Source organism: Lineus longissimus, chromosome 5 (assembly GCF_910592395.1).
Source record: "Lineus longissimus chromosome 5, tnLinLong1.2, whole genome shotgun sequence".
NCBI classification, from domain to species: Eukaryota; Metazoa; Nemertea; class Pilidiophora; order Heteronemertea; family Lineidae; genus Lineus; species Lineus longissimus.
Window position 1 is genome coordinate 13,095,440 of NC_088312.1, and position 23,313 is coordinate 13,118,752.

General features: G+C 43.4%; 2 protein-coding genes across 2 annotated transcripts; one reads left to right on the forward strand and one right to left on the reverse strand.

Annotated features, from left to right (window-relative positions):
- The first annotated feature begins 806 nt into the window (after positions 1-806).
- Positions 807-7,558, forward strand: LOC135488231 (radial spoke head protein 3 homolog). Its single transcript, XM_064772744.1, has 7 exons — positions 807-1,060; positions 1,864-1,954; positions 2,382-2,669; positions 3,118-3,321; positions 4,195-4,357; positions 4,669-4,955; positions 5,309-7,558. The coding sequence occupies exons 1-7, from the start codon at positions 942-944 to the stop codon at positions 5,372-5,374; spliced, it is 1,218 nt and encodes a 405-aa protein (XP_064628814.1). The 5' UTR covers positions 807-941; the 3' UTR covers positions 5,375-7,558.
- Positions 7,559-17,481: 9,923 nt separating this feature from the next.
- LOC135487855 (uncharacterized) lies at positions 17,482-19,353 on the reverse strand. Its single transcript, XM_064771977.1, has one exon. The coding sequence runs from the start codon at positions 19,351-19,353 to the stop codon at positions 17,482-17,484; it is 1,872 nt and encodes a 623-aa protein (XP_064628047.1).
- Positions 19,354-23,313: the final 3,960 nt, after the last annotated feature.

A 23,313-nucleotide genomic window follows, 5' to 3' on the forward strand; every position in this document is an offset into this window, starting at 1 on the left:
CTCAAGCGATTGCTCAGTCAATTTTGGAGGTATCGGATGCCCGCAAACGATGTCACACATTGTCACTTCCTTGGCAATCCACATTACACTCCAGACGCAGTGGATCGGCCTCGATCGTTCTTCTCACCCTACCAAATGGGCTGCTCAGGGAGTCTACCTTGGCTACGCTACAAAGCCAGTGGTCAGAAACAAAGTCTGGAGAAAAAGCCGCCAGTGGGCCTACATGTAGTTCTAGAATTCTAACATCGAGTTTAAAACCAATGTCATTCATTCATGGTAAAGTGTCTTGACCAAATGCTATCTAGCATTAGCAAGGTCACATGGTAAAGAAATTATAGTCCAAATAAGTTCTTCTTGTGATCTGGTCAATACATACCTCTATGGCAAGGTGGAATTGTGTGTCTCTATATTCTGTCCGTTTCCGTACGGGGGGGGGGGGGGGTTCGTGAAACCGTGAAACGAAACCTCTATATTTTTAACAGTGGCGGCGACTATCGTTGTTAATTGAAACTAGACTGTTTACATCGATTAGCCGTAGCCAGGCAACAACGGCAATAGTGTTAACACATTTTCTTTTCAACATACATCCGCAAAATATAGTGCACCGTAATTTCTCATAATAATAGCAATTAACAAATATATCATTTATTGAATTAGGTGTTTTTGGAATAAAACAAATGCATAAAAATTAGTTCATTCATCAAACAAGTAAATTAAGCAGTTCTTTGAGTGTCGTGTTATGTATTTTTGCGCGAAGTGATGCGGTTTTCGTATCCCTGTACACCAGCAACATCGATGTACACAAATCCATGGACGTCCGATTTATGACATCTTGATCTCTCCAGCTTCAGGCCTCATTCTTCGATTAAAGAATCCCCCTGTGGCTCACAAACGTGTCAAATAGGATCAGAAATAACTAGTGTTCTTTCAGAAAAACATAAATGACAAAGATGACGGCGGTTCTCCCTCAAAGAGAGCAAAGTACTTACACTTTTGCCAGTCAGCCTCGAGCTGTGCAGCAGAGGAAAAAGTACAGGGATATTCAGGAAGGCCCAGAAGAGTAAGTTGAAATATATTTAGATCTTGCCTAATGGTGGCCTACTGTTTTAATATGTTTTATGGTGCCAGGACCAAATGCACTACTGGGCTTGCTTGATGACGTGGATGGATGGAGTCGATGGATACGAGTGATTCAGACGAACTCGACAAAGAAGTCGAAATGTGGCCAAAGCAAATCAAAATGCGCACACTCAGAACACGTCAGAAGGCCTAAGCCGACTTCTGATATTGCCTAGATGTATCATTGTCAAAGTTTAATTGGAAACATCGCGAATAGGGAAAAGACGCACAACAAAACCATGAATGACGATTCTGAATGTCTTCGTGTTTGAACTGTTTCGAAGTGAAAAATGATGTCACTATTGTCAGGAGACATTGAATTGATGCCGTAGATGGATGTTTAGGCATATTGGGGGGGGGGGGGGGGCAAAAACTACAAGATGACAATGGTCAGAATATTTTCTTCAGGCAGACTGCCATGTTTTGTTGCTACAGAAATTTAACTTGGAACTGGTTGCCAAAACAAAATCTATCAGTTGCGTTAAATTTTAACTTGGCATTATTGCCTTCATAAGACATTACTATAGATCCATGCACTTGATTGGGACCAACGTTTACGAAAACGTCGCGTCTCGTCACGTTACAGTAATGTAAAATGCATGGTGACGTGACGACGGCCATCACTACGTCATGTAAACGTTGTTCCCAATCAAGTGCATGAATCTATAGTATCACAAAACAATAGATTTATTACCAAGTTAAATTTTGTGCCTGAAAAAATAAATATGCATTTTCATTTTTCAGTGTCGATGGCAACCAATCATCGTACGGTAACATCATGTACGACAGAAGGATTGTTCGTGGAAACACTTATGCTCAACACACATTACCAGTAGTAGGTATCAAGTCTTGGTCGATCCAAGGTTGGGGTTTTCCATTTAGTACGTACGTACTGAGGGGGGAGGGGGCTGATACCAATAGGTACAGGAGGTCCCAAAATCAGGCGTGCTGCTACTACATTTGTAAATGGATAGCCCCTTCCCAAATACCATAAACTTTGAAACCCTGTGAAATCTGTCTTATCCGATGTGTTGCACTGGCACCTTCCGGACATGGCCATGTTCATCTTCTTAAGGTGGGCTTTAAGTCTGCAGCGTCCTGTCCTTTGACGAAAGATGGTAGAATACAAAAGAAGAATGACTTAACAACCTGTCTCCTAACCCGTATGCTGGTAAATCCCATACATTAGCATTACTGCCTGGAGCCACCTCTATCTGGTGAAGCAGTGACTTCCACATTCACATTCATTGTTCAAATTTCAGTCTGCACAACCCGACCCAATTGAAATTCAAAGACAGCAGGAGGGCCGTCGTAGGGCTATTGCCAGGAAGCGTGCAAAGGAGCAGCTCCGACCTAAGTCACCGGAGGCAGTGGAAGGGAGAAAACACATAGATGTCCAGACTGAATTATATTTGGAGGAATTGAGTGACCGCGTGGAAGAGGCCGATGTAGAATGTCAAACAGATGCCTTCCTCGACCGGCCACCGTCACCACTTTTTGTTCCAGCAAAATCTGGTGTGGACTGTGCTACTCAAATTTTAGAAGGAGATGTAAGTTTATACAGGTGTCTTGCATTAAGTCTTGTATGTCATGAGAATGGTATCGTGTGTAGTAATGAAAAGAAGTCCCTATTCAAGTAAGGCCAAGGAGTAATCCGAGTTGATCTGCTCCAGCTGGCATTCCAATGCCTTCCTGCTCTCTTCCAAATTTCCTTGGTGCCCTTTGAATTTCTTCATTCATGAAAGCATTAATTCCTTCATTAATTTCCTTTTGATTTAAAGACTGCCTTTCTTCTGCAAACATGGAAAAGTGCTGTGCCCTTTTTAATTGAAACAAATTTCGAAACCTGCAATATAGGCGTACCTTCTTCGTTAGGTTTAATGAGGATAAACGTTTGGAGTCAACTTCAGGCTTAATAAAAGGGGGATGCAGTCGATATTGTATGGTTGCAACCATACATGGCAAAATTCTCAAGCCAATTTTTCTTGCTTCTTTCAGCTCTTTGACTTCGATATTGAAGCTAAACCAATCTTAGAGGTTCTTGTTGGAAAGACCGTCGAACAATCATTGCTGGAGGTGATGGAGGAGGAAGAACTCGCGAATCTGCGAGCTCAGCAGCGAGCATTTGAGGAGCTGCGTAACGCAGAGTTGGTTGAACAGCAGAGACTGGAAGAGCAGGAGAGACGTCATCGGGAAGAGAAGGTATGTACTACCAGGCGGTTGATTTTTTTCGGTACTATAGATAAGTACAACAAATGTAACATTCCTCTTGATAGGAGCATCATTTACCCGAAAATAACCATGCCACTTCATCACCTATCAGTCTGAAAAAACAACTTTTTGGGAGAATTTTGTTGTAAATTTGTGTATCATTTTACGCAGTCGATATCCGGCCGCTGATTTGTTCCTGCATACAATTCAATTCAACTTTATTCTCCAAGACTGTATAGTATGAGGAGGTTATACAATATTGTTACATAATAGTTCGAACAGAGCAGTACAACATGATAGGCCTAATTCAAGACCGGATAAATGATTATACATGAAGTACTAGTACTAGTAGTAGACGAGAATTTCACCTATAAATTTAGCTACTTGCATTAGTAGAGGTTTTTCTTTTGAATTCAAGAGTTCTCTATATTTAATAACATTTGGACCCCTTACCGGCCGCTAGCTGTCCGCCAGTACATACCTAATCTCAAGCGACACCATCGCCATCTTTACTTAAGCAATGAAACTAAGGCCGGTTTTCGGCCGGTCAGGGGTCTATTGATATTATAATATTGAAATTTAGTAGCTCGCTTGTACAGGGGGACTTTTGGATAAAAATTGCTGAAATTCTCCAGGGAAATATAGGGAAACACAGAAAAATGTTCCAGGGCCTATTCTAAGGGGTTTAAGAAAACATTCAGTATTTTCCACAAGTTTTGAAGTTTGTTTCCCGACAGAATAAGTAAACTGCATGAGATGCTGATTCGAGTCACCGGATCGCACCAGTTCATTGATTTCAACTGCAGGTCAAGTGTTTGAGACCTTTTGAAAGAGTATTTTTTGACATGTTTCTCTCGTTTGTAGGAAAGGCGTATGAAACAACAGAGGGATATTCTCAAGAAGGAGAACGAGACAGCTGACAAGATTGCTGCCCGAGCTTTCGCTCAGAGTTACCTCGCAGATCTGGTACCCTCTGTGTTTGGGACGTTATCAGACAATGGTTACTTCTATGATCCTGTTGAGCGAGGTGAGAATACTTTGTTTGAAATTATAAAACACCTTGGTTACAATGATTCAGTTTTATGGATAATGTACCGTAATTCTACAGCCTCCTTTTGACCTCATTATAGGTTTTGGTGAGAAAACCATAATCACATGGGTTGGTGTGTTGAAAGCAGGTTCTCAGTCGATTATGCTTAAAAAATACATCAAGTTCGAGGTGTTTACTTTTAAAATAAAAAATTTAAAAAAACGCAGTATAAGATGGCCACAGATCTTTCTGGGTGTACAGCATTGTAGTAAAAATTCAGTGTTGTAACTATGTCGATTTCATTTCAGATGTTGAGCAAGGCTTCATGCCTTGGTTGATGGAACGTGTGGACGAACAGCTCAACAAGGCTGTACACGGACGTTTGGTACTTGATGGAATTCTGCGAGATATCGTCAGGAGTCGTACTGATCTTTTCGAGCAGTTGGAACAGAAGGAACAGCAAAATAAACTAGCTCAGGAGGCTGCCAAACAGTTGGTTGAGGACAAGATGGCAAGCGGTATTCCAACCATTTCACTGGAACCTGAACCTGTAGCCGTAGAATCACAGGCGGAGACTGAAGAGGCGCAAAAAGAGGTGAGGAATTGAGAAGATAATTTCGTGAATCACACTTAAAGCTTAAGTCGGAAAGACTGCTACCACTTTTTAAAGGGGAACAATAGGGAAGAGATATGGGGTCGTTGGTCATCTTCTGGTGACTAGTGAGTAAGTGAGTGACTTGGTTGAGTTTGACTTAATCATATTTCTCCAACATCCCTGAAGAGTTTTGATTTTCTGCGAGATAGGACAGACCCCGATTTGCAAATTTGTTTACTTTAATCTGACCTTCATGGCTCCTGCCTCCTTATGCCTGGCAGTGAGCTCAGTGTTTGACTAGGCTATGAATGTATGCGGCTCCTCTAATCCTATTCTTCTTTTAATCTTTCCAGCCAGTTGAAGAGGAAGAACCAGTAGGGCAGACACAAGAAGCAGAAGAGGAGGAGGAAGAGGCATAAGATACTGAAAATCAACAAACTTTAGAACTCCTGAGGGAATGAAACATTCCTAACATTTTTCCGAAACAGTTGTTACCGTCTCGTAAATAAAATGATATCATGGTGGTTGCAAGAAGAGACACAAAAATGACTCTGAACTTCACATATTTGTTTTTTTTGTCCCATTATTGACTTCAATCCAATAGGTCATTATCAGGCCTTCATTATCATGAAGTGGTATCAATGATTAGACAATACTATGTTACACATTTACATTCGTTGTTAAAAATGTACTGTTGATGATAATGATATATATCGGATTCAAATTTTTCAAAAAAACCCAGAATGTCTGTGAGCACTTTGTACTTTCTGATGCGGATTTACTTTATAAACTCGTCTATTTTATCATCCAGGTTGTGTATCATTGAATCCATATTTCATGCCACATTTATAGACGTGCTGAAATTCCTTGTGTGGGGCATTATAGAGTCTAAAGGTACTCCTTTTTTGTCCGTCTGCCTCATCTACCACTAAAGTTGTTGCGCGTCATCTGCGGTCTTTTATCAAATGCTATTTACTGGGCCACGAAGTAAACCTGTTGTTTTGTCTCGTGGGGTTACTCGAGTCGGTCCAGTGGTGTATCCAAGGTGGGGGGGGGGGGGGGGACCCGGCCCCCGTCCCTATTTTCTGCAGACTTGAAAAAATATTGTTTTTTAGTGAGATGTTCATGCTGTGTCCTGAGCTCAGCGCCCCCTCCCCCTTCTCATAGTCCTGGATCAGCCCTTGCAGTCCATCTATTAACAGAGGCCTAATAACTTCATTATCAGATTCTGATATCGCATCAAAATTCCCAAGAGTCACAGCTTACATGTATTTCTCTTTCTTTCTGTGTATTCTATTTCTACCACTGAAGTGATGGGAAAATAATATGTTATTTCTTCTGTGGGTGTACTATGATTATACATGTAGTTTGGGGTCAGCTGGTTATTGGGGAGTCCACTTTTTTTGTTTAGTTTTTTTCTGCAGTGCTTCTGCCATTATGCGTTACTGGGAAGCTGCAAATCATATCAGGTGTGTAACTTATACAAAAGTCCGACATTAATCCCACAGAATGTTTTGCTCCCTGATGTGTTTGATTATAACAGTTTCCTTGATGGGTCTGCAATTTTTCTGCACACTTAACTGTGATTGTGATAGGGAAATATTGTGCATAAATGTGATGTTTGTAAAATATAGTCAAAACTTTTCTAAAAACTGTATATACTATAGCGACCAGGTCACGAAGTTCTAAGTGTACATGTAAAGTCACGTTGGGTTTTGCGGTATCTGCATGTACATGTATCTTAGCCTTGCAAATTGGTGTAAATCCCAGCAAATTCATGAGTCTTTATATTAAAGGGGTACACCGTTCGTTAGTACTAGCGGTTCAGTTAAATAGAAATCCACCAATACACAATGCCATAGTGCAGTTATTATGAATACGAATTTGTAGAAACTTTGTATTTATAGTATTTGGCTATCTGTCTACAGAAAAGCAGTGCTGAAATTTAATTTTAGTGTGTATTTACGCAATTGATAATTTTCAAATTCAATAACAGGTTAAAAATTTTTAACGAACGGCGTAGGCCTTTAAAGGGACAACTTGGGCGTGGTCGTTATGTGGTATGAGAAAAATACCACTGATCGACACCACATGTGCTCTCACACTATAAAGCTGATCACTAATAAATGATTTTTGTTAGTGTTTGTGACGTAGTCTTTAATTTCAGGTATGACTACGAATTGCAATCAATTCTAATGCACTGTTTATTGCTGTTGAATGATTTTTCCGTGATCCTGTATTGAGAAGTCACTACTTTAGTGTGAAAAAGCAACACATCTTTTGCCCTACCTGTCCCTTTGATAAGAGGGCATAAAGTTTGGCAGGTGAGGCCAAAACATGAATAATCTTGCCATCATTGGTGATTTCGATTGACAGCACCTGTGATCTCATATCATACCTACTGAGACGTCTGGTCAAAATAAGATTTGTGTAGTTTTACACAGTTTATTTATTTTTTTTGTCCGTCCATTCACTAGAATTTGAAGTCCCTCCATATTGTGTATAATGTAATAAACAGTTGTGCCAGACATACATGTAGTTGTTGATTATATTCTTGTACAGTCAATACTATACCCTGAATAAATGGATTTAGTAAAAATGAAGATGTCACTGTTTTCATATGTTGATGTATTCTAACATTTTGTTCATCATGCTTGGCCCTGATGATGAAGTGAAGTAAGGGCCACCGACCAAGAAATGCCTTACTGCCCACAACTTCTCAAAATGCTGTGATTTTCTGTAATCAGACCTTTTTCTGGCCATCAAGATAGTTTTTCGTGTATTTCATTGCTTTTGAATGTTTTTGGGTCTTCCTGCATTCTCCCTCCAAGATCCGTTACGACTTCAGTCTTGGGGGGGGGGGGGGGGGATCTAAGGACGACGCATTTCATTCTTCTCATATCTTGGAATCTTCCCCGGTATTCTTCCCGCGACATTTCTCATTTCATGAAGTTCTTCAAGACACGGGAAACAATCAATCTCTGACAGGTCTGAAGCCGGGGATTAAAGATCAAGATATATCGTGTCATGAATAAAGCTTGATGTGCATCCCGAAACACAACCAGACCAACCTGGGGTTCAGCGTCACTTGTCTTTCTGCAGACTACTGCTATCAAGACGAAATGAAATCGCGGACGTGATATGAGGTGAACCAGCATTCCATAAAGAATTCGCCCAGTGTAATAAAAACCGCCAATAAAAGTTTTGAATCCAAGACACGTGCACTGTACTGTGACAGTAGAGGAACTCAAAGCTGTGACTTCTCGGCGCAGTATAGTTGACGCGAGGAAAAAAAAAAAATGTTTTGGGCATTTGCAAAAGAACTCCCGTACCTCCGGCCTTCCAAGGCATACTGAAATTCCAGCCGTATTGCCTCCGTCGCCTCCGCCCATATTGACGCGCGTTGTCTGGAAGCTGAGTAGTGTCAATACGGTTCTAGGACGATTCCCTCCCCGCCCCGGACAATTTCCCCCTGTAAAATCCCCCCCCCCCCCCATCAAAATTGCCCCCCAATCAAATTGCCAAGTTCTAGGTAAATTCCCCCCCCCCCCAGTCAAATTGCCCTCCGGTACAATTACCCCCCAGTGAAAATGCCCCCTTTGGAGCCTAACCTTATCTTTACAAAGGTGTTTTCTCCTCAGTTTGCACTCCCAAGACTACCTCCCTCCTGCAAAGTCCTAAGTCCTATGCAAACCCATCTAAGAGAATCTTTTGATCAGTCATAGAGCTCTCCATTTTTCGAAATTGTCTATGGCTATGACAACAAGGGATCTTGGAACAATGGATTCGGTGACCCAACTCAAACATTCCTTGAATCATTGTGGAGAAACTGATCTTTCACCACCATGAAATTTATAATTCATTAAAGGACGATCTCATGAAATTTTTCGAAGGTCAGTGTTGCTGGGGGGCAATTTTACGGGGGGCAATTTGACAGGGGGACAATTTTACAGGGGGCAATTGACCGGGGGAGGGAATTGTCCGGGGGGAATTGTCCCGATACCGCAAGCCCCATACATAAGTTGTGCATGGCCTGGCTAGTCTGGCAAACCAGGTTGTTTCAGGTTCTCGGGACACAGAACAGACTTACCGAGACTGAACACTGGAAGGTGGGAGAGCGGTCTCATGCAGGAGTCCTCAATCAAGTACATGTACAGTGCATTGTAGTCGATAACGTGTCGGCCGGCAGCGATGAAGGAGAAGAGGTCGCTACCCATACCCAGCGAGGTTAGGGAGGACACCCGATCTCCCGAGCAGATTGTGACAGGTAGCCAAAAGCTCCAGACCTCAGAGGTTGGAGTGTATGGACGACCAAGAACAGACAGAACCCGTACTGGGGGAAGCCGAGAACCCGATCCCTAAGGAAAATCTAGTGGGGGCAGAGGCTTAGAGCCCAAATCAACGTCCAGGAAGACGAGTCTTCCGATGACGACGAAGATGAGGACCTAGACGCAACGGGATCCAAAGGCAGACTACGGACCCTTCGACATTAGGAACGCACCTAATGAGGAGAGAAAGTACTACCAGGCGTGTCTGGCAACAACCCGGCAGTGGAAGTAGTGGAAACACCTGGGGAGGAGGGAAGACCGTATGAACGAGGAAAGGATGGAAAAAGATGTCATCCTGTTCGAGGAACAATGGCAAACGTCCGATAAGACGTTTACTACCTGGAACACAATGACATACGTGTCAATATTGTTCGTTCTCCAAATGAACGACGCCCCCAAGGCGCAGAAGCAAAACCCACAGTCGGGAGAAGGGAATGGGTACAGAGAGAAGACTCCGAAGGACATCTTGAACCTAAGGAAGACTCTCTTGTACCTGCACGTAGAGCTAGAACGGATCCGGAAGAACCGCCAAGAAACAGCGTGGCATTCGGCATTTCCAGCGTTAGAAGCAAATAAAGGGAGACATCTCCATTGCCACTATCGCACAAGCAAAGGAAGTCGCCCTCCAGAGATTAAAGGTGAGGCTAAAATAGGCTAAGGACCAAAAAAGGAGGCAAAAGGTGTGCACTCAGAACCACAACTTCCGTCTCTATGGCCTGGACTCCTTAGACAGGGGAAAACCGAATGAGCGAGGTAAACCGGAGCCGACCACTGAAATGTCGTCCCTCTATAACTTCTGGGATGGTATAGTTGGGCAGAAGGGTACATATGACTCTAAAGACCGCGACGTCAAACTGTGGTGCGCGGAGGCATACTCCAAGCGCGGCTGTCCCCTGCGCGTGCAGGAGGCAGTCTACACCCTCCAAGATGGCGATCCAGTGGCAACGAACTATCTGTAGGCTCAAGGCTTGGAAGGCCCCTGGCCCGGACGGCATCATAAACTACTGGTTGAAGATGTTGAAAGGAACAAACAGGACATTAAGGGAGACTGTGTGCTGTCACCTTAACGGGAAACCAGTCCCCGACTGGTTGGCTCAAGGTAAAATCACGCTCATTTTCAAGAAAGGTGGCCGCAAGGACCCTGCATGTCTCAATACATGCTATAAGGTAATGACAGCATTAATGGAGAATAGGCTGACGGATCTTGCCATCAGCACCAACGCCCCGCCCGTCCAGCAGAGGGCCTTGCGGAAGGGAACGAGGGGAACAATAGATGCCCTAATGGCGGACCGGTTCATCACTACAAATGCAAAGAGAGGATAGAAAAGTCTCTCAGTCGCCTGGTTCGACTTTTCCGAGGCTTTCGACAGGGTTCCACACCAGTGGATCAAGGATTGCCTGGAAGCCAATGGCGCCCCTCCATGGTTACGACGTATGGTAAACCAAATCATCCCTAAATGGAGCAGTCGGTTAACACTAAGAGCCGGAAGGAAGACCCTCGAGTCGGAAGTACTTATGTACCGCCGGGGGTTATTACAAGGAGACTCGATCACTGTCGCCCATCCTTTTCTGCCTAACTCTCGCCCCACTGAGCCGGGCGATCGAGAAATGTGCATGATAGAGGTTATCACATGGCGAACGGATGGGTGAATTCTCACTTAGCGTTTATGGACGACATCAAGACTTACACCAAGGGTGAAAAGCACATGGATATCGTCCTCGCCACAGCGGGTAGGATGGTTAAAGCACTCGGTGGAGAGCTTAATCTAGCAAAATGTGCACGAGCATCCCTCGTAAGAGGGAGAGAGTTACGAGGCAAACCTCATGAACACGACAGGCAGGAGGTCCTCGAAAAGGCTCAGATTACCAAATACGGGTCGGATTCGCTATATCGTTACCTTGGTATCCAGCAGCTGTTTGGTGTTGACACTGCGGTTCTGAAGGAGGAGCTCATCTCCAAATACTTCAAGAAATTGAATGAGATTTGGAAGAGCGAGCTCAGCCTAGGGAACAAGGTCAAGGCAACGAATGAACGTTGTGTCGGGGTCATGTGCTAATTTCTTCATAGGAAAGCACTGGGCCAAGAGAGAATTGGTGACCCTTGAACGACGCGTTAGAAAGACACTGAATAGGTACCAAGTGTGGTATTTTAATCAGTCGAGCGAGAGGGTACATCTCGCCCGCTCCAAGTACTAGTGTGGCCTTGGACTGGTATCAAATGCCCGTACGCAGGACCAGTTCTCCGTCTCAATGGCGGGCTACCTAAGGAGTGGAGTGGACCAATTCGTTACAGATTTGCACGATGCAGCCCTCTATTTCCGGAGGGAAAGTGACGATGTAGTAAATCATCTCAAATTGCGTTTTGTCGGGTGAAATCAGTTGAAAGGAAGACTGAAAGCAAATGCTAATCTTGCTGAACTCACATTAATGTTGGATGGTGATCTTTTGTTTTGTTTTAAGCTTTCTTAGTATTTGGTCAGACATTAGTGTGGACACAAGTGTTAATGATTGCTCAATGATGATAAAATTTTAGATGTCACATATATATATGTCTCGCCTAGCATAGAATAAAATTAGATTGTAGATTAATGATTGGAATGAACTTTAGATTCTTGCACATACTGTATGTCATCCAAAACAATCTTGTAATAATGATTGATACTGCTTATTAGACCAAGAAACACCTGAAATGAATACAGTTGTATATCTTTTCTCTTGATAACATTTTGATTTGTGTAAAACTACCCATAACCCATAAGATATGTCAAAAGTTGAAGCATCAAAATCAAGGTGTGTGTAGACAAAAACCTTTGAAGTCATTTGACTTCATTTTAACGTTTTTGCAGATACTGCAGTCTTCCATTGTAGGGCAGATGTGTTGACTGCAATCGGTGTTTCCCCAGTCAGGAACGTTATGACTGGCATACGGAGAAATACGGTGGCTGGGAAAGGACATCGAAAAAAAAAAATTCTCGGCGGGACGACTTATTATGTCGGGGGGAACGACTTATTATCTCGGGGGGACGACTTAGTAAGTCGGGGGGACGACTTATTATCTCGGGGGACGACTTAGTAAGTCGGGGGGACGACTTAGTAAGTCGGGGGGACGACTTATTATCTCGGGGGGACGACTTAGTAAGTCGGGGAGACGACTTATTATGTCGGGGGGACGACTTATTATGTCGGGGGGACGACTTATTATCTCGGGGGACGACTTAGTAAGTCGGGGGGGGACGACTTATTATGTCGGGGGGACAACTTATTATGTCGGAGGGACGACTTATTATCTCGGGGGGACGACTTATTATGTCGGGGGGACGACTTATTATCTCGGGGGGACGACTTATTATCTCGGGGGGGGGACGACTTAGTAAGTCGGGGGGGACGACTTATTATCTCGGGGGGGGGGGGACGACTTAGTAAGTCGGGGGGACGACTTATTATGTCGGGGGGACGACTTATTATCTCGGGGGGACGACTTAGTAAGTCGGCGGGACGACTTATTATCTCGGGGGACGACTTAGTAAGTCGGGGGGACGACTTAGTAAGTCGGGGGGACGACTTATTATCTCGGGGGGACGACTTAGTAAGTCGGGGAGACGACTTATTATGTCGGGGGGACGACTTATTATGTCGGGGGGACGACTTATTATCTCGGGGGACGACTTAGTAAGTCGGGGGGGACGACTTATTATGTCGGGGGGACAACTTATTATGTCGGAGGGACGACTTATTATCTCGGGGGGACGACTTATTATGTCGGGGGGACGACTTATTATCTCGGGGGGACGACTTAGTAAGTCGGGGGGGACGACTTATTATCTCGGGGGGGGGGACGACTTAGTAAGTCGGGGGGACGACTTATTATGTCGGGGGGACGACTTATTATCTCGGGGGGACGACTTAGTAAGTCGGGGGGGGGACGACTTATTATGTCGGGGGGACAACTTATTATGTCGGAGGGACGACTTATTATCTCGGGGGGACGACTTATTATGTCGGGGGGACGACTTATTATCTCGGGGGGACGACTTAGTAAGTCGGGGGGACGACTTAGTAAGTCGGGGGGGGGACGACTTATTATCTCGGGGGGGGGATGACTTATTAAGTCGGGAGGGACGACTTATTATGTCCGGGGGACGACTTATTATCTCGGGGGGGACGACTTACTAAGTCGGGGGGACGACTTACTCTCACCATGTTGACAACTTAATAATAATATTGCCCTACTGCCTTTTTCATGAATCAATTTTGAGCATTATGTTTACAACGTAGTTGACAATAATTGTAGTGAGAGAGATGAGACAGTCACAGCCAGGCCAAATCAGTCATGGCTGCTCTGCCAAGTTGTCTACATGGTGAGAGAGATGAGACAGTCACAGCCAGGCCTCGCCCTCGCTTTCATAAGTCGTCCCCCCGACTTAATAAGTCGTCCCCCCGAGATAATAAGTCGTCCCCCCGAGATAATAAGTCGTCCCCCCGACATAATAAGTCGTCCCCCGACTTAATAAGTCGTCCCCCCCGAGATAATAAGTCGTCCCCCCGACATAATAAGTCTTCCCCCCGACTTACTAAGTCGTCCCCCCGACTTACTAAGTCGTCCCCCCGTGATAATAAGTCGTCCCCCCCGACATGATAAGTCGTCCCCCCGAGATAATAAGTCGTCCCGCCGAGAATTTTTTTTCTTTCGATGACCTTTCTCAGCCACCGTATTTCCCAGCCACCGTAGAGAAAAGTGTATTCTCGCAGTAATTTTAGATAAACATGGTGGCTTAACTAACCATGTGCTGATTGAAGTGGCCCAGACACCTTTTCGCAGACAACAGGTTTACAAATAATTCAACAGTGAGGTGTTATATGCTGTGTGTGATCTTGCAGAGCTGCTTTCCAACCTTTGAACAATACAACAAGACATAATATCAATACCTGAACATTGTTTTATTCAACCTCAATGGAACAACTACACACTGTTTTATACACCACTACATGCTTGTGCATTTGTATTATTATTCATGACAAATAAAAGAACAGGTTGTGAATTAATGTGGTACTGATGGCAATCAACAATAGGCCTAATCGGAGTCTTTCAATAAATTTGACATTGGATGACTCTGGCCTGATCAATGAATTGGCGAAAAAGAATCAACGGCATATGATGGAATATGATGAAGTCGTGCCTAAAACTGTCGGAAATATATTTTCCAGTTTAAAGGGACGATATTGGCAGCAGCTAGGCAGGCAAGATAAAGTTACACAAAGTCACCAATAGGGATCTCTCACATCTCACGGTACGTCGAAATGCTAACGCTTGTACGAGGAATATTATTTTGTGCTGAATCTGACATAACCTAGTGCCCTTACTGTGTATACTAGCCAACTGAAGATGGCCAAATAAGCCCCTCTGCTCCAACCTATAGTCTCCCTTTAAGGGAGGACTGGCAGATTTATGTGGACACGGTGCCTTATATTCACGCAGTGTTGGTATATTCACCGCTTGTTTACATGATAAATGCATGCCAGAGCTGCTCTCCAATAATATTATTAGTGTCCATCCGGCATTATCTTCTGCTGCAACTCCCTCAAATTGGAATTCTTTTGGAAATTTTGTCATATTTTATCATATTCCGTTCATTCCGTCAGTTTCGATAAGGCCGTCATTATATGTTCCATTAGTAGTCATTTACAAAACTGAGTCCAAGGTTACTGTACATTGGCCTCATCCTGCTAGGCAGGTGGTCAGACCGAAGTTCCAAGGGGACGACCGAGCACATTATTGCATTCTGTCCAGCCACAAAATAATGCACACAGAAGTCGATATTCTGTCAAGACAGGGCTATGGATAGGCTAGAGCCAAGAATACAGAAATGAAAGCATTACACCAACTAAAGCACTATGCCAAATGGCAAATACTAATTGGATCAAGTAACAGAACATGCCCCGTTTGATGCTTTTCATGATATCGTGATATACAAAAGGTTACCTGTAAATTCTCCCAAAATTACCATTACAGTGAAGTGGCATGGTTGTTCCTTCTCGCAAACAAGTTTTAAGGGACAACTTGGGCGTATGATTTACCTGGCCAGGCGGGTAATGTGCCAACTTCACACCATGCGCCGCCACTTGCAGTATGACACTGATGCCGTTCTCTGATAACGATTTTCACCAGTGTTGGAAGGCAGTTTAGAGCATGGCTTGCGAATAGGGCTAGCTAAGGTTACATCCGATTCTAATAATGCATTGTTTATTGCAGTTCAAAGGATTTCATTAATCCTGTTTGGAGGAGTTGCGGTCCTGCTGGAAGCAGTTTTTGTACAAAAACCAACATAACTAGATCTTATGCCCAAATCAAGTGTAAAGATCGTAGAGTACAAATGGATGACTCAAACAAGAATGCTATTGGGTATGCTGGGAGAAAGTGAGTACATTTGTATATTTTTTCTCTCCATGAGTACCGGTGACATGAATAATTAAAATTAGACTAATGGTGCCCTAAGACTTAACTTTTAAGGGCGAAAAAACGCATACAAAAATATATACATGTATAAACAAGTTTGTCGGCTTTATACATACTTGATATTAACCGTCGTATAAAAAACAATACAGTCATGTAGATACAAGAGCTACCCAGTTAGACCAGTACAACCAAACTACTGTAGAATAATGTGTTTTTTTTTGTTTTGTTCTCTCCCAGACGTCAATGAAAAAATAGTCAACTGAAAGATAAGAATGTACCCTACAGGATAAAACCTCGTACAAAAATACCCAATAAAAATTTCAAAATAAATTTCTTCAGTCATGTAGAGCGAATGTGACGGCCAATTGGATAGCTCTTTCTAAAGGAGCAGAGTTACTCAAGGAACGCCAGGGACTTGAACTGGACGAGCAGTCAACAGCGCAAAGAGGCAGCCCTGGATTGAACAATGGTGACAGCAATAGTAATAATACACCCAAGGGCCTGACACTCAGCTGAAATACATGGGTACAATATACAAAACATGGAAAGCACCTTGTAGGTCTCTTTCAACCTCAATTTTGTTCACATACTGATGCCTATATATGCCTATACCAAATAGCGCTTAAACAGCAATTCGTACTGAATAGCGCTTTATAAATAATATGCATTATCATTATTAATAATGCTATTATTATTATTATTGTATACATTGTATACGACGCAAATACCAAAGTAAAAAGACCCTTGGCTAAATAATGAAAAAAAGCAACTTATTAGAGGAAATTCAAGAGCTTGAGCACTTTGACCTTGAAGAGTACCGTAGGTAAAAAAACCTTGGCGATATCAAGAATTCATAAAAACTGGTCTTTATTTATTCTTGGTCATATGTAATGGAGAGTTATTAGATACACCAACTATTTAGTCACTCTAGTTGAAGCCAAAGGCTTTAAAATGGGAAGTGATAAAAGAAAAAAAGAAAAAAGAATTTTGCCCTGAAGTGGGGTCAAACCCACAACTTTTTGGGTAACAAGAGCGGGAAATTCAAATCAAGTCAAAACTAAGTCAACGCCAGTAACGCCAAATGGTTGTATCAATCAAAACCATTCCAATTTTATTTCAAAACCTACTAGCATGCAGACTTCCCCACCTTTATTTCAAGCCTTTACCTATTTGAATAAAGTGTCAAAAAATTCTTTGTGATTTACACCTTTTGCCCCCTGGTGAGAACCGTAATGAACTGAACACAATCATTTTTAAAAGCGTAGGGCCTATCCTATATATTGATATTCTGATCAGTAGAAGGTATTGTACTGAGAGGTTAGGTGGTTTTTAACATGTTTCAGCTTTGTAAATTCTCTTCAATTGTCTTAAACAACTAAAGGGACTGAATTAACACTACTTCAAAACAAACAGAATGTATTTACATTTATTCACAAAACAGATCTGACCAAGGCTATATAAACCGCGATAGACGTCTATGCGCGCGCACCCCCATAGTACTCGAGCGGTACCGCTTTTCGTAAATGACAATGTCAACTTTGAAACCGTTTCACTCGACGATCCTCCTCGATGCTGCTCCTCACACACACGTTCCAAAATCCCTACCGAATCGACACATTTCTTCGCATCACAGCTTCATACACGCATAGACAGTCATTACTTTATTTTAAACTCGGAGGTTTCGTCGTCCCTATATAATCTCGTGGTAGTCGCTAATAGGAGAGACTTTCAAGAAAAAACGAGATTACTGGCTAGCATATCTGTCGGGATTTTTTACCTTGCGACCGCGGCGCGTAACTATCTCTTGGGGCCGAACAAGCTTTCCTGTGAACACATTATGAAATGTCAAGTATGGTTTTCGGTCTGTGTCTTTCCTCGTTGCCTTTGCGAAGGATAAATTGGTTATTTTTTGTTTACCTTTGTCATAATTCTTTGAAACGACCTCAACCTTGAAGTTGCTGACCAGCAAGGGCAGAGTCAGGTTTATTCTGTTCAAATTGAAGAAAACATCAAGAAATCGATGAAACTGGCAGTTTCTGCAAACGCGCCGTTCGAAGCGATTCAGGAATGACCTTTGACCAATGAACTGCTTTTTGTTCTTGTAATAGGCTCGAACCAGGAAGGAGCCCTTATACCTGTCTTGGTCAATGTTGTTGACCTTCAACAGGTAACTGCCAACCCATTCAAAACCACTTGACGGAAACTGAAATGATTGTGTCGGTTTCTTAGTGCTCCACTTCTTGACATTCGTCACATCGAAGAATAGACGTGATGGACCCTGTAGATTTTCTTTGTCAGTTTTCATCTTTTCTTTATCAGCTTTGCGTAGTTCAGTTTTAATCTTTTTAAGGTTTTTTACAGCAAAGTGGTTTTTTTTCAGCTGGCATTTTCCTTCATATTCAGGAAAATCTCCATCGAATGATCCCTTTGTGTAGGTGTACCCAAGCTGTCTCTTAATGTTGATGCAATGCATCGATGTGACTTGAACCCCATTTGGAGCCTGGAAAGGATAGAGAGGGGTGTCCATCGACAGCTTTTCATCAGGTGCCTGACCGTGTGTATATCCTTGGCCTTCGTTAGGATTGGTGCCCCTTTTATCATTTGGATCAATGTCGAAGTTGTCAATGAATCCATTTTTCTTCTGCCAAACCCAAAACATGCGATCGATGTTGCAGTGATGAAAGAAGAATATCGGATCGAACGCAGCCGTCTCGTTTTCGCCCATGTCTCCATTTGCTCCCACGATCAGCCCAAACCTTGATCGTTTGGACCGTCCTTTTTCATCCTTTTTTTTCATGTCATATCCACCAATTGCCAAGTGCAGTGAGTCATGTGGACATTCAACGGAAACGTCCATGACCCCATTCAAACACTGGGAGTGACGATTCGAAAATGTGTTATAGTTGCTGGCACTAAGACACGTTTCGAACCGAACGTAAACACTGTTTGGTTCTATACCTCTGGTTTTCTTGCCTTGGTCAAGCTCGCCGCGGTTGAGCCATTCTATTACATTATCGTTCAAAGCATCCACTGCATGTTTGTTACCACGCTTCAATAGGGTCTTGGGCACCTGCTTGTTATGTGCATCTGCAATAAGCTTTGCCTTCTTCGGACTACAGATCCCTGAGTAAGGATATCGGACGGTTTCATATCCTTTCGGTTTTTCATAATAATATTCCTCTTGGTCATCTGCTCGACCTAAAGCCATCGGCAGGGTGTAACTGCGTAGTGGATTGGTCACTTTTTTTCCGTCGATTTCAACTGTATCATCTGTTAGTAGTTTCGGGATGCCTTCCTTCATTGATTCCTCCGAGGTTGCGTCCCAGTATGGCAGGGTCACGTCATCCTCTGGACATACCGTCCTCAGGGCTTGCTCTAAACTCAACATATGGAAGCGGTGCCAGGTGGGGAACAAGACATTGTTGTGCTGACACCAACCTCCCCAATATTTGAGGTCTGGAAGAGGTGTTTTTGGGGGTACGAACGGTGCTCCATGGAAACCAGCTATGTTCCAGAATGAGTTTGGATTATCTGTTGGCAGGGCAGTGATTAACTTCCAGGCGCGCAGGAAAGCATTCAATTTTATGGGATTCTTGGACAGTTCTCGAACTGACATACGGACCCGTAGAGAACCAGACGCGTTCATCAGGCTGAAAGAAACAACGTCACAATTGGTACATGGTTTTTGACTTTTGACTTAAATTTTCTAGTATTTCCTGCCATCTGTATGCATAAAGATGAAGTAAAACCGTTTACTTAAAAGTGTTTACTACTAGTAGAAGCAAGAAGTATTAATACTATTTACTACAAGTTAATGCTTTTTGCTTCTACTAGTAGTATTTACTTCTTTTATATGCATACCACCCAATAGTCCCAAAAGAGGTGTGTCCATTCTGTGGCTCCATTTGCATTCAATGGTATCTCGAAGTTAAGCACTGAAACAGAACACGGATCTCACCACCAATTGGAGGTCTGACTACTTGTCCTTTTGTCTAGATAGAAGTTGGCATAAAATGCAATCTAAATCTGATCAAACCGCACATACCCTAATCTCTCCCCCAAAAAATACACAAGAGAGTCATCCAACCTCGAGGGAGTCAATCCTGTCAGCAAATGGATGCCCTAAAGAACGAATATCATTATTTGTAGACAGCTTCTGATCCAAACAAAGAAATTCTTTTAAAATTGATCAATGACGCAGGACACTTCTTACGTGTATAATGCGACATACAGGCCACCTCCCAAACCAAGCACTTCTGTTGACCCTGGATGTCAACCAACATCCCACACTTGGAAAAGGGGAAACGGTGGCATCCATCAATTACCCATTAACTTCTCACACCTCTTGCTTTTGGATGCAGTCTTCACCAATATCAACTTTGATTTCAATTGGCAAAATTACTTCCAGACCGGGGGCATTGCTAAGGAACCAAAGTCACCCCTGATTTGCAAACACGTTCATGGCACATTTCAAGGAATACCAATTATTACTCCTCATCTGGGTTAGGTTCATCGACGATGTGTTCCTAGTACGGACACACGGACGAACTGAACTGGATCTGTCAATCTAACATCTTAATGCCTGTCACTTGACAATCAAATTCATAGCAAAAATCTCCAGCCAGTCAGTCAATTTCTCAGACACAGTAGCCATTGTCAATGGGGACCATAACATCATTGCGTTCCTATACAGCAAACCAACACGTATTGCTCACAACTACTTGCTGTTCTCTTCAGTACACCCGCAGTAGCTTGAAGATAGAATATGAGAACAAGAGGCCCAAGGGCCTGGCGCTCAGCTGAAATGGATAGGTGAAGGCAAGGGCCAAGTGTGTGTCGGTACCGTTATTATGAGGCAACGTGAAGCTATAACGTCTAGCACGCAGAAGTGCTGATGCGAAAGACCTTCTTGCTATATCAGTGCATGCTGAAGTACTGAGTTGACGTCACCCTGGTATTATGACGTAAAGTCATTTCTATTGCCGTTGCAGTAGTGGGGTGTGTGATGACGTCAAGGAGTTGTGTGGTGACGTCAAAGAGTGGAGTCCTTGTCTTCATGCAGCGCAGGTGGAACTAATAACATGCACATGGACACAAGGTACATAATTATTACAGTGTATTTTGTGAGGTGGGGCCTGGTGCTTTACGATGGTCAAATGAACCGACTGTTGCCTGGACATTGATGAAGTGAATGCAGCCAAATGTTTGGGACGGTCTTTTTTTTGTATGTGAAGAAAAGAAGATAAAGAGTTGGTTAATAAAATGAACTTTATTAGTGCGGCAGATATTTGATGCCTTTCGGCAGATATTTGAAGCGCCTTGCGGCAGTTATTTGTTGCCTTGCGGCAGATATTTGATAACGCTCTCCAGGAATGGAAAGCAGTAAAACGAGTAAGCACACCTTACTCTGAATGTGGGAACAGCAAGTGCTTTCCTGGACTTGAAATGTGCCAACGACTCCTCTTGCAATAACCAACAACAGTTAATCTGTAAAAAAAGAGAAGAGAAATTAACACTGACTGAATAAAAAAGGGTGACATAGACGGGGAAATGTACACCACCGGATACAGTCTGTGCTTGATCAGGCATCGGTCAGATGATATCCTGAACAAGGCATCTATGGAAGCAAATCCAGAAAGAGACTTAACCTTCGAAGGGCACACTTATCACTCAGTGAAAAGTCAGTCCTGGGGGTTGTTTTCCAATTCAAAATAAAAGTGTAACCTCTTTAAATTAGTCTCACAGACTGAACCATAACACTCAACAGCTAACCGTGCCCACATGATGTGAGCCAAGTTGGGCTTAAAGATGAGCGAGTGGTGTACTACATTTTGAAAATTGTCTATCGTCTACGACATGTGACAGAACAGGATCTAGTGGACTTAATGATGAGGTACTATCAAATAAGGTGTCCATCAAATGAATCATGAGGGCCTGTTGAGTTATACTCTAAGCCTGTCCTATAGGCTATCGTTTTTGTCTTTTTTACAGCCTACAGTACAGCCATGCATGCACAGCGCAGTGTACAGACAGTACAGGACATGAGCATTGCTGCGTAACGAAACTGCAGTGGAATTCATACTACGATGTCATAATGTGACTTTCAAAATAATTGTAAACAAACGTAAATGGCGAGATTTGTTGCAAAATAAATTGCCAACCACAACAACTCAGGGACCGTCCCAAAATGGCCGACGGCGAATTCTCCGGTCGCTAGCGCAGTCCATAAACAAGCATCAATTTTACCAACTTTGGGTGCAAGCTTGGTCATCAAAGTTACAGAACTGTTAGAAATACATCTAAACAACATATACTGTAGTTTCATGAAAATAACACCACTTCATTAACAGCCGGTGTCGCCGCCCCTAACTCATAGGGTGGCAAACAGAGCTGTTGAGAAGGCCGATCATTGGCTGGGATTCCAGAGAGGGTTGTCCAGGCCTCATATCCAATATGCTTCAGTTTCGAGTCCAATCCTTATTGTTTGGGTTGTTGAAACCGATTCGTAGGTCTCCTATGAATGGGATAATGGGATCGGGCCTTGGGCCATTGTACTGAGTGTCCCAGAACATTTTCAACTAATCGTCATTGGTAGTGTAAAGGGTGTCCCAGTGCTAATGGCTGATAGTGTAATTGGTAAGAATGAGTAGTTGTCCGTCACATATCTGGAGACAAAACCGAACGTCCCTCTGAATGTACAGTCTTGTCCGAAGTGATCAGTGAAGGAATAAAAAAGAACGATGCAAATCCCGATTAAATTTTTTTTCAAAGCTAAAGATACACATTATTAGATTGTCCAGCGTTCAGAATCGTACCCACAATCATTCACAACACCCACAGTCAATTCAAGTCCATCACAATGTCCTCCTCGACTACATTCACGAACTCTGGTCCATCCACGGCAGTCTCCTCTTCTTCCTCCAAGATAGGCATGTGGTCCAGCTTCGATTGGCCTTGGTCGAAACGATGCTTCAAATCAGTTGACGATAACGTCCTCATCAACACCATCCCAGGCATCTCTGATGATGTTGGTCACGTCTCTCAGGCCGATGTGAGGGCAGGCTCCTCTTTCGTCCGTGTGGTCCTTCTTCCACGATTTCCATTGTCGCCGTACGTGATATTTGAAGGACTTCATGACTGCAACGTCTAACGGTTGTACGAGGGATGTGCAACCAGCAGGTACGTAATCCAGGCTGCCTCTCATGTCGCGGACTCTCGTCCGGAAGTTCTCTGTCCGGTGGACCTGATAATGATCGACGATTAACAGGAACTGGTCGGTCTCGTTGTCGGTGACGTAGGGTGATAGGACTTCATCTAACCAGTTGTGCGCCGTTTCCTCCCTCATCCAACCAGTTTCCGATAGGGTAATCTTTACATCTGCTGGCGGGTTGTCTTGGAGGGCTGCAAACACCCGGACGAAACCTCTTCTGGGGAAGGTGATGTGCGCCGGCAACTTTGCTCCAGAGGCTGCGATGCAGAGGGTGACGGTGCATCCCAACTTAGTATTGGACCTGGATGATCAGACGTCTATGGCCTTCTCCCCCGTGGTGTTGGCCGTGTACATGGTTCTCATATC

Coding starts and splice junctions, on each gene's coding strand:
- LOC135488231 (XM_064772744.1), top strand. CDS start 942: ATGACAAAGATGACGGCGGTTCTCCCTCAAAGAGAGCAAAGTACTTAC. Junction 1,955..2,381: donor CTCAACACACATTACCAGTA/GTAGGTATCAAG, acceptor TTCAAATTTCAG/TCTGCACAACCCGACCCAAT. Junction 2,670..3,117: donor CTCAAATTTTAGAAGGAGAT/GTAAGTTTATAC, acceptor TGCTTCTTTCAG/CTCTTTGACTTCGATATTGA.
- LOC135487855 (XM_064771977.1), bottom strand. CDS start 19,353: ATGTCAGTTCGAGAACTGTCCAAGAATCCCATAAAATTGAATGCTTTC.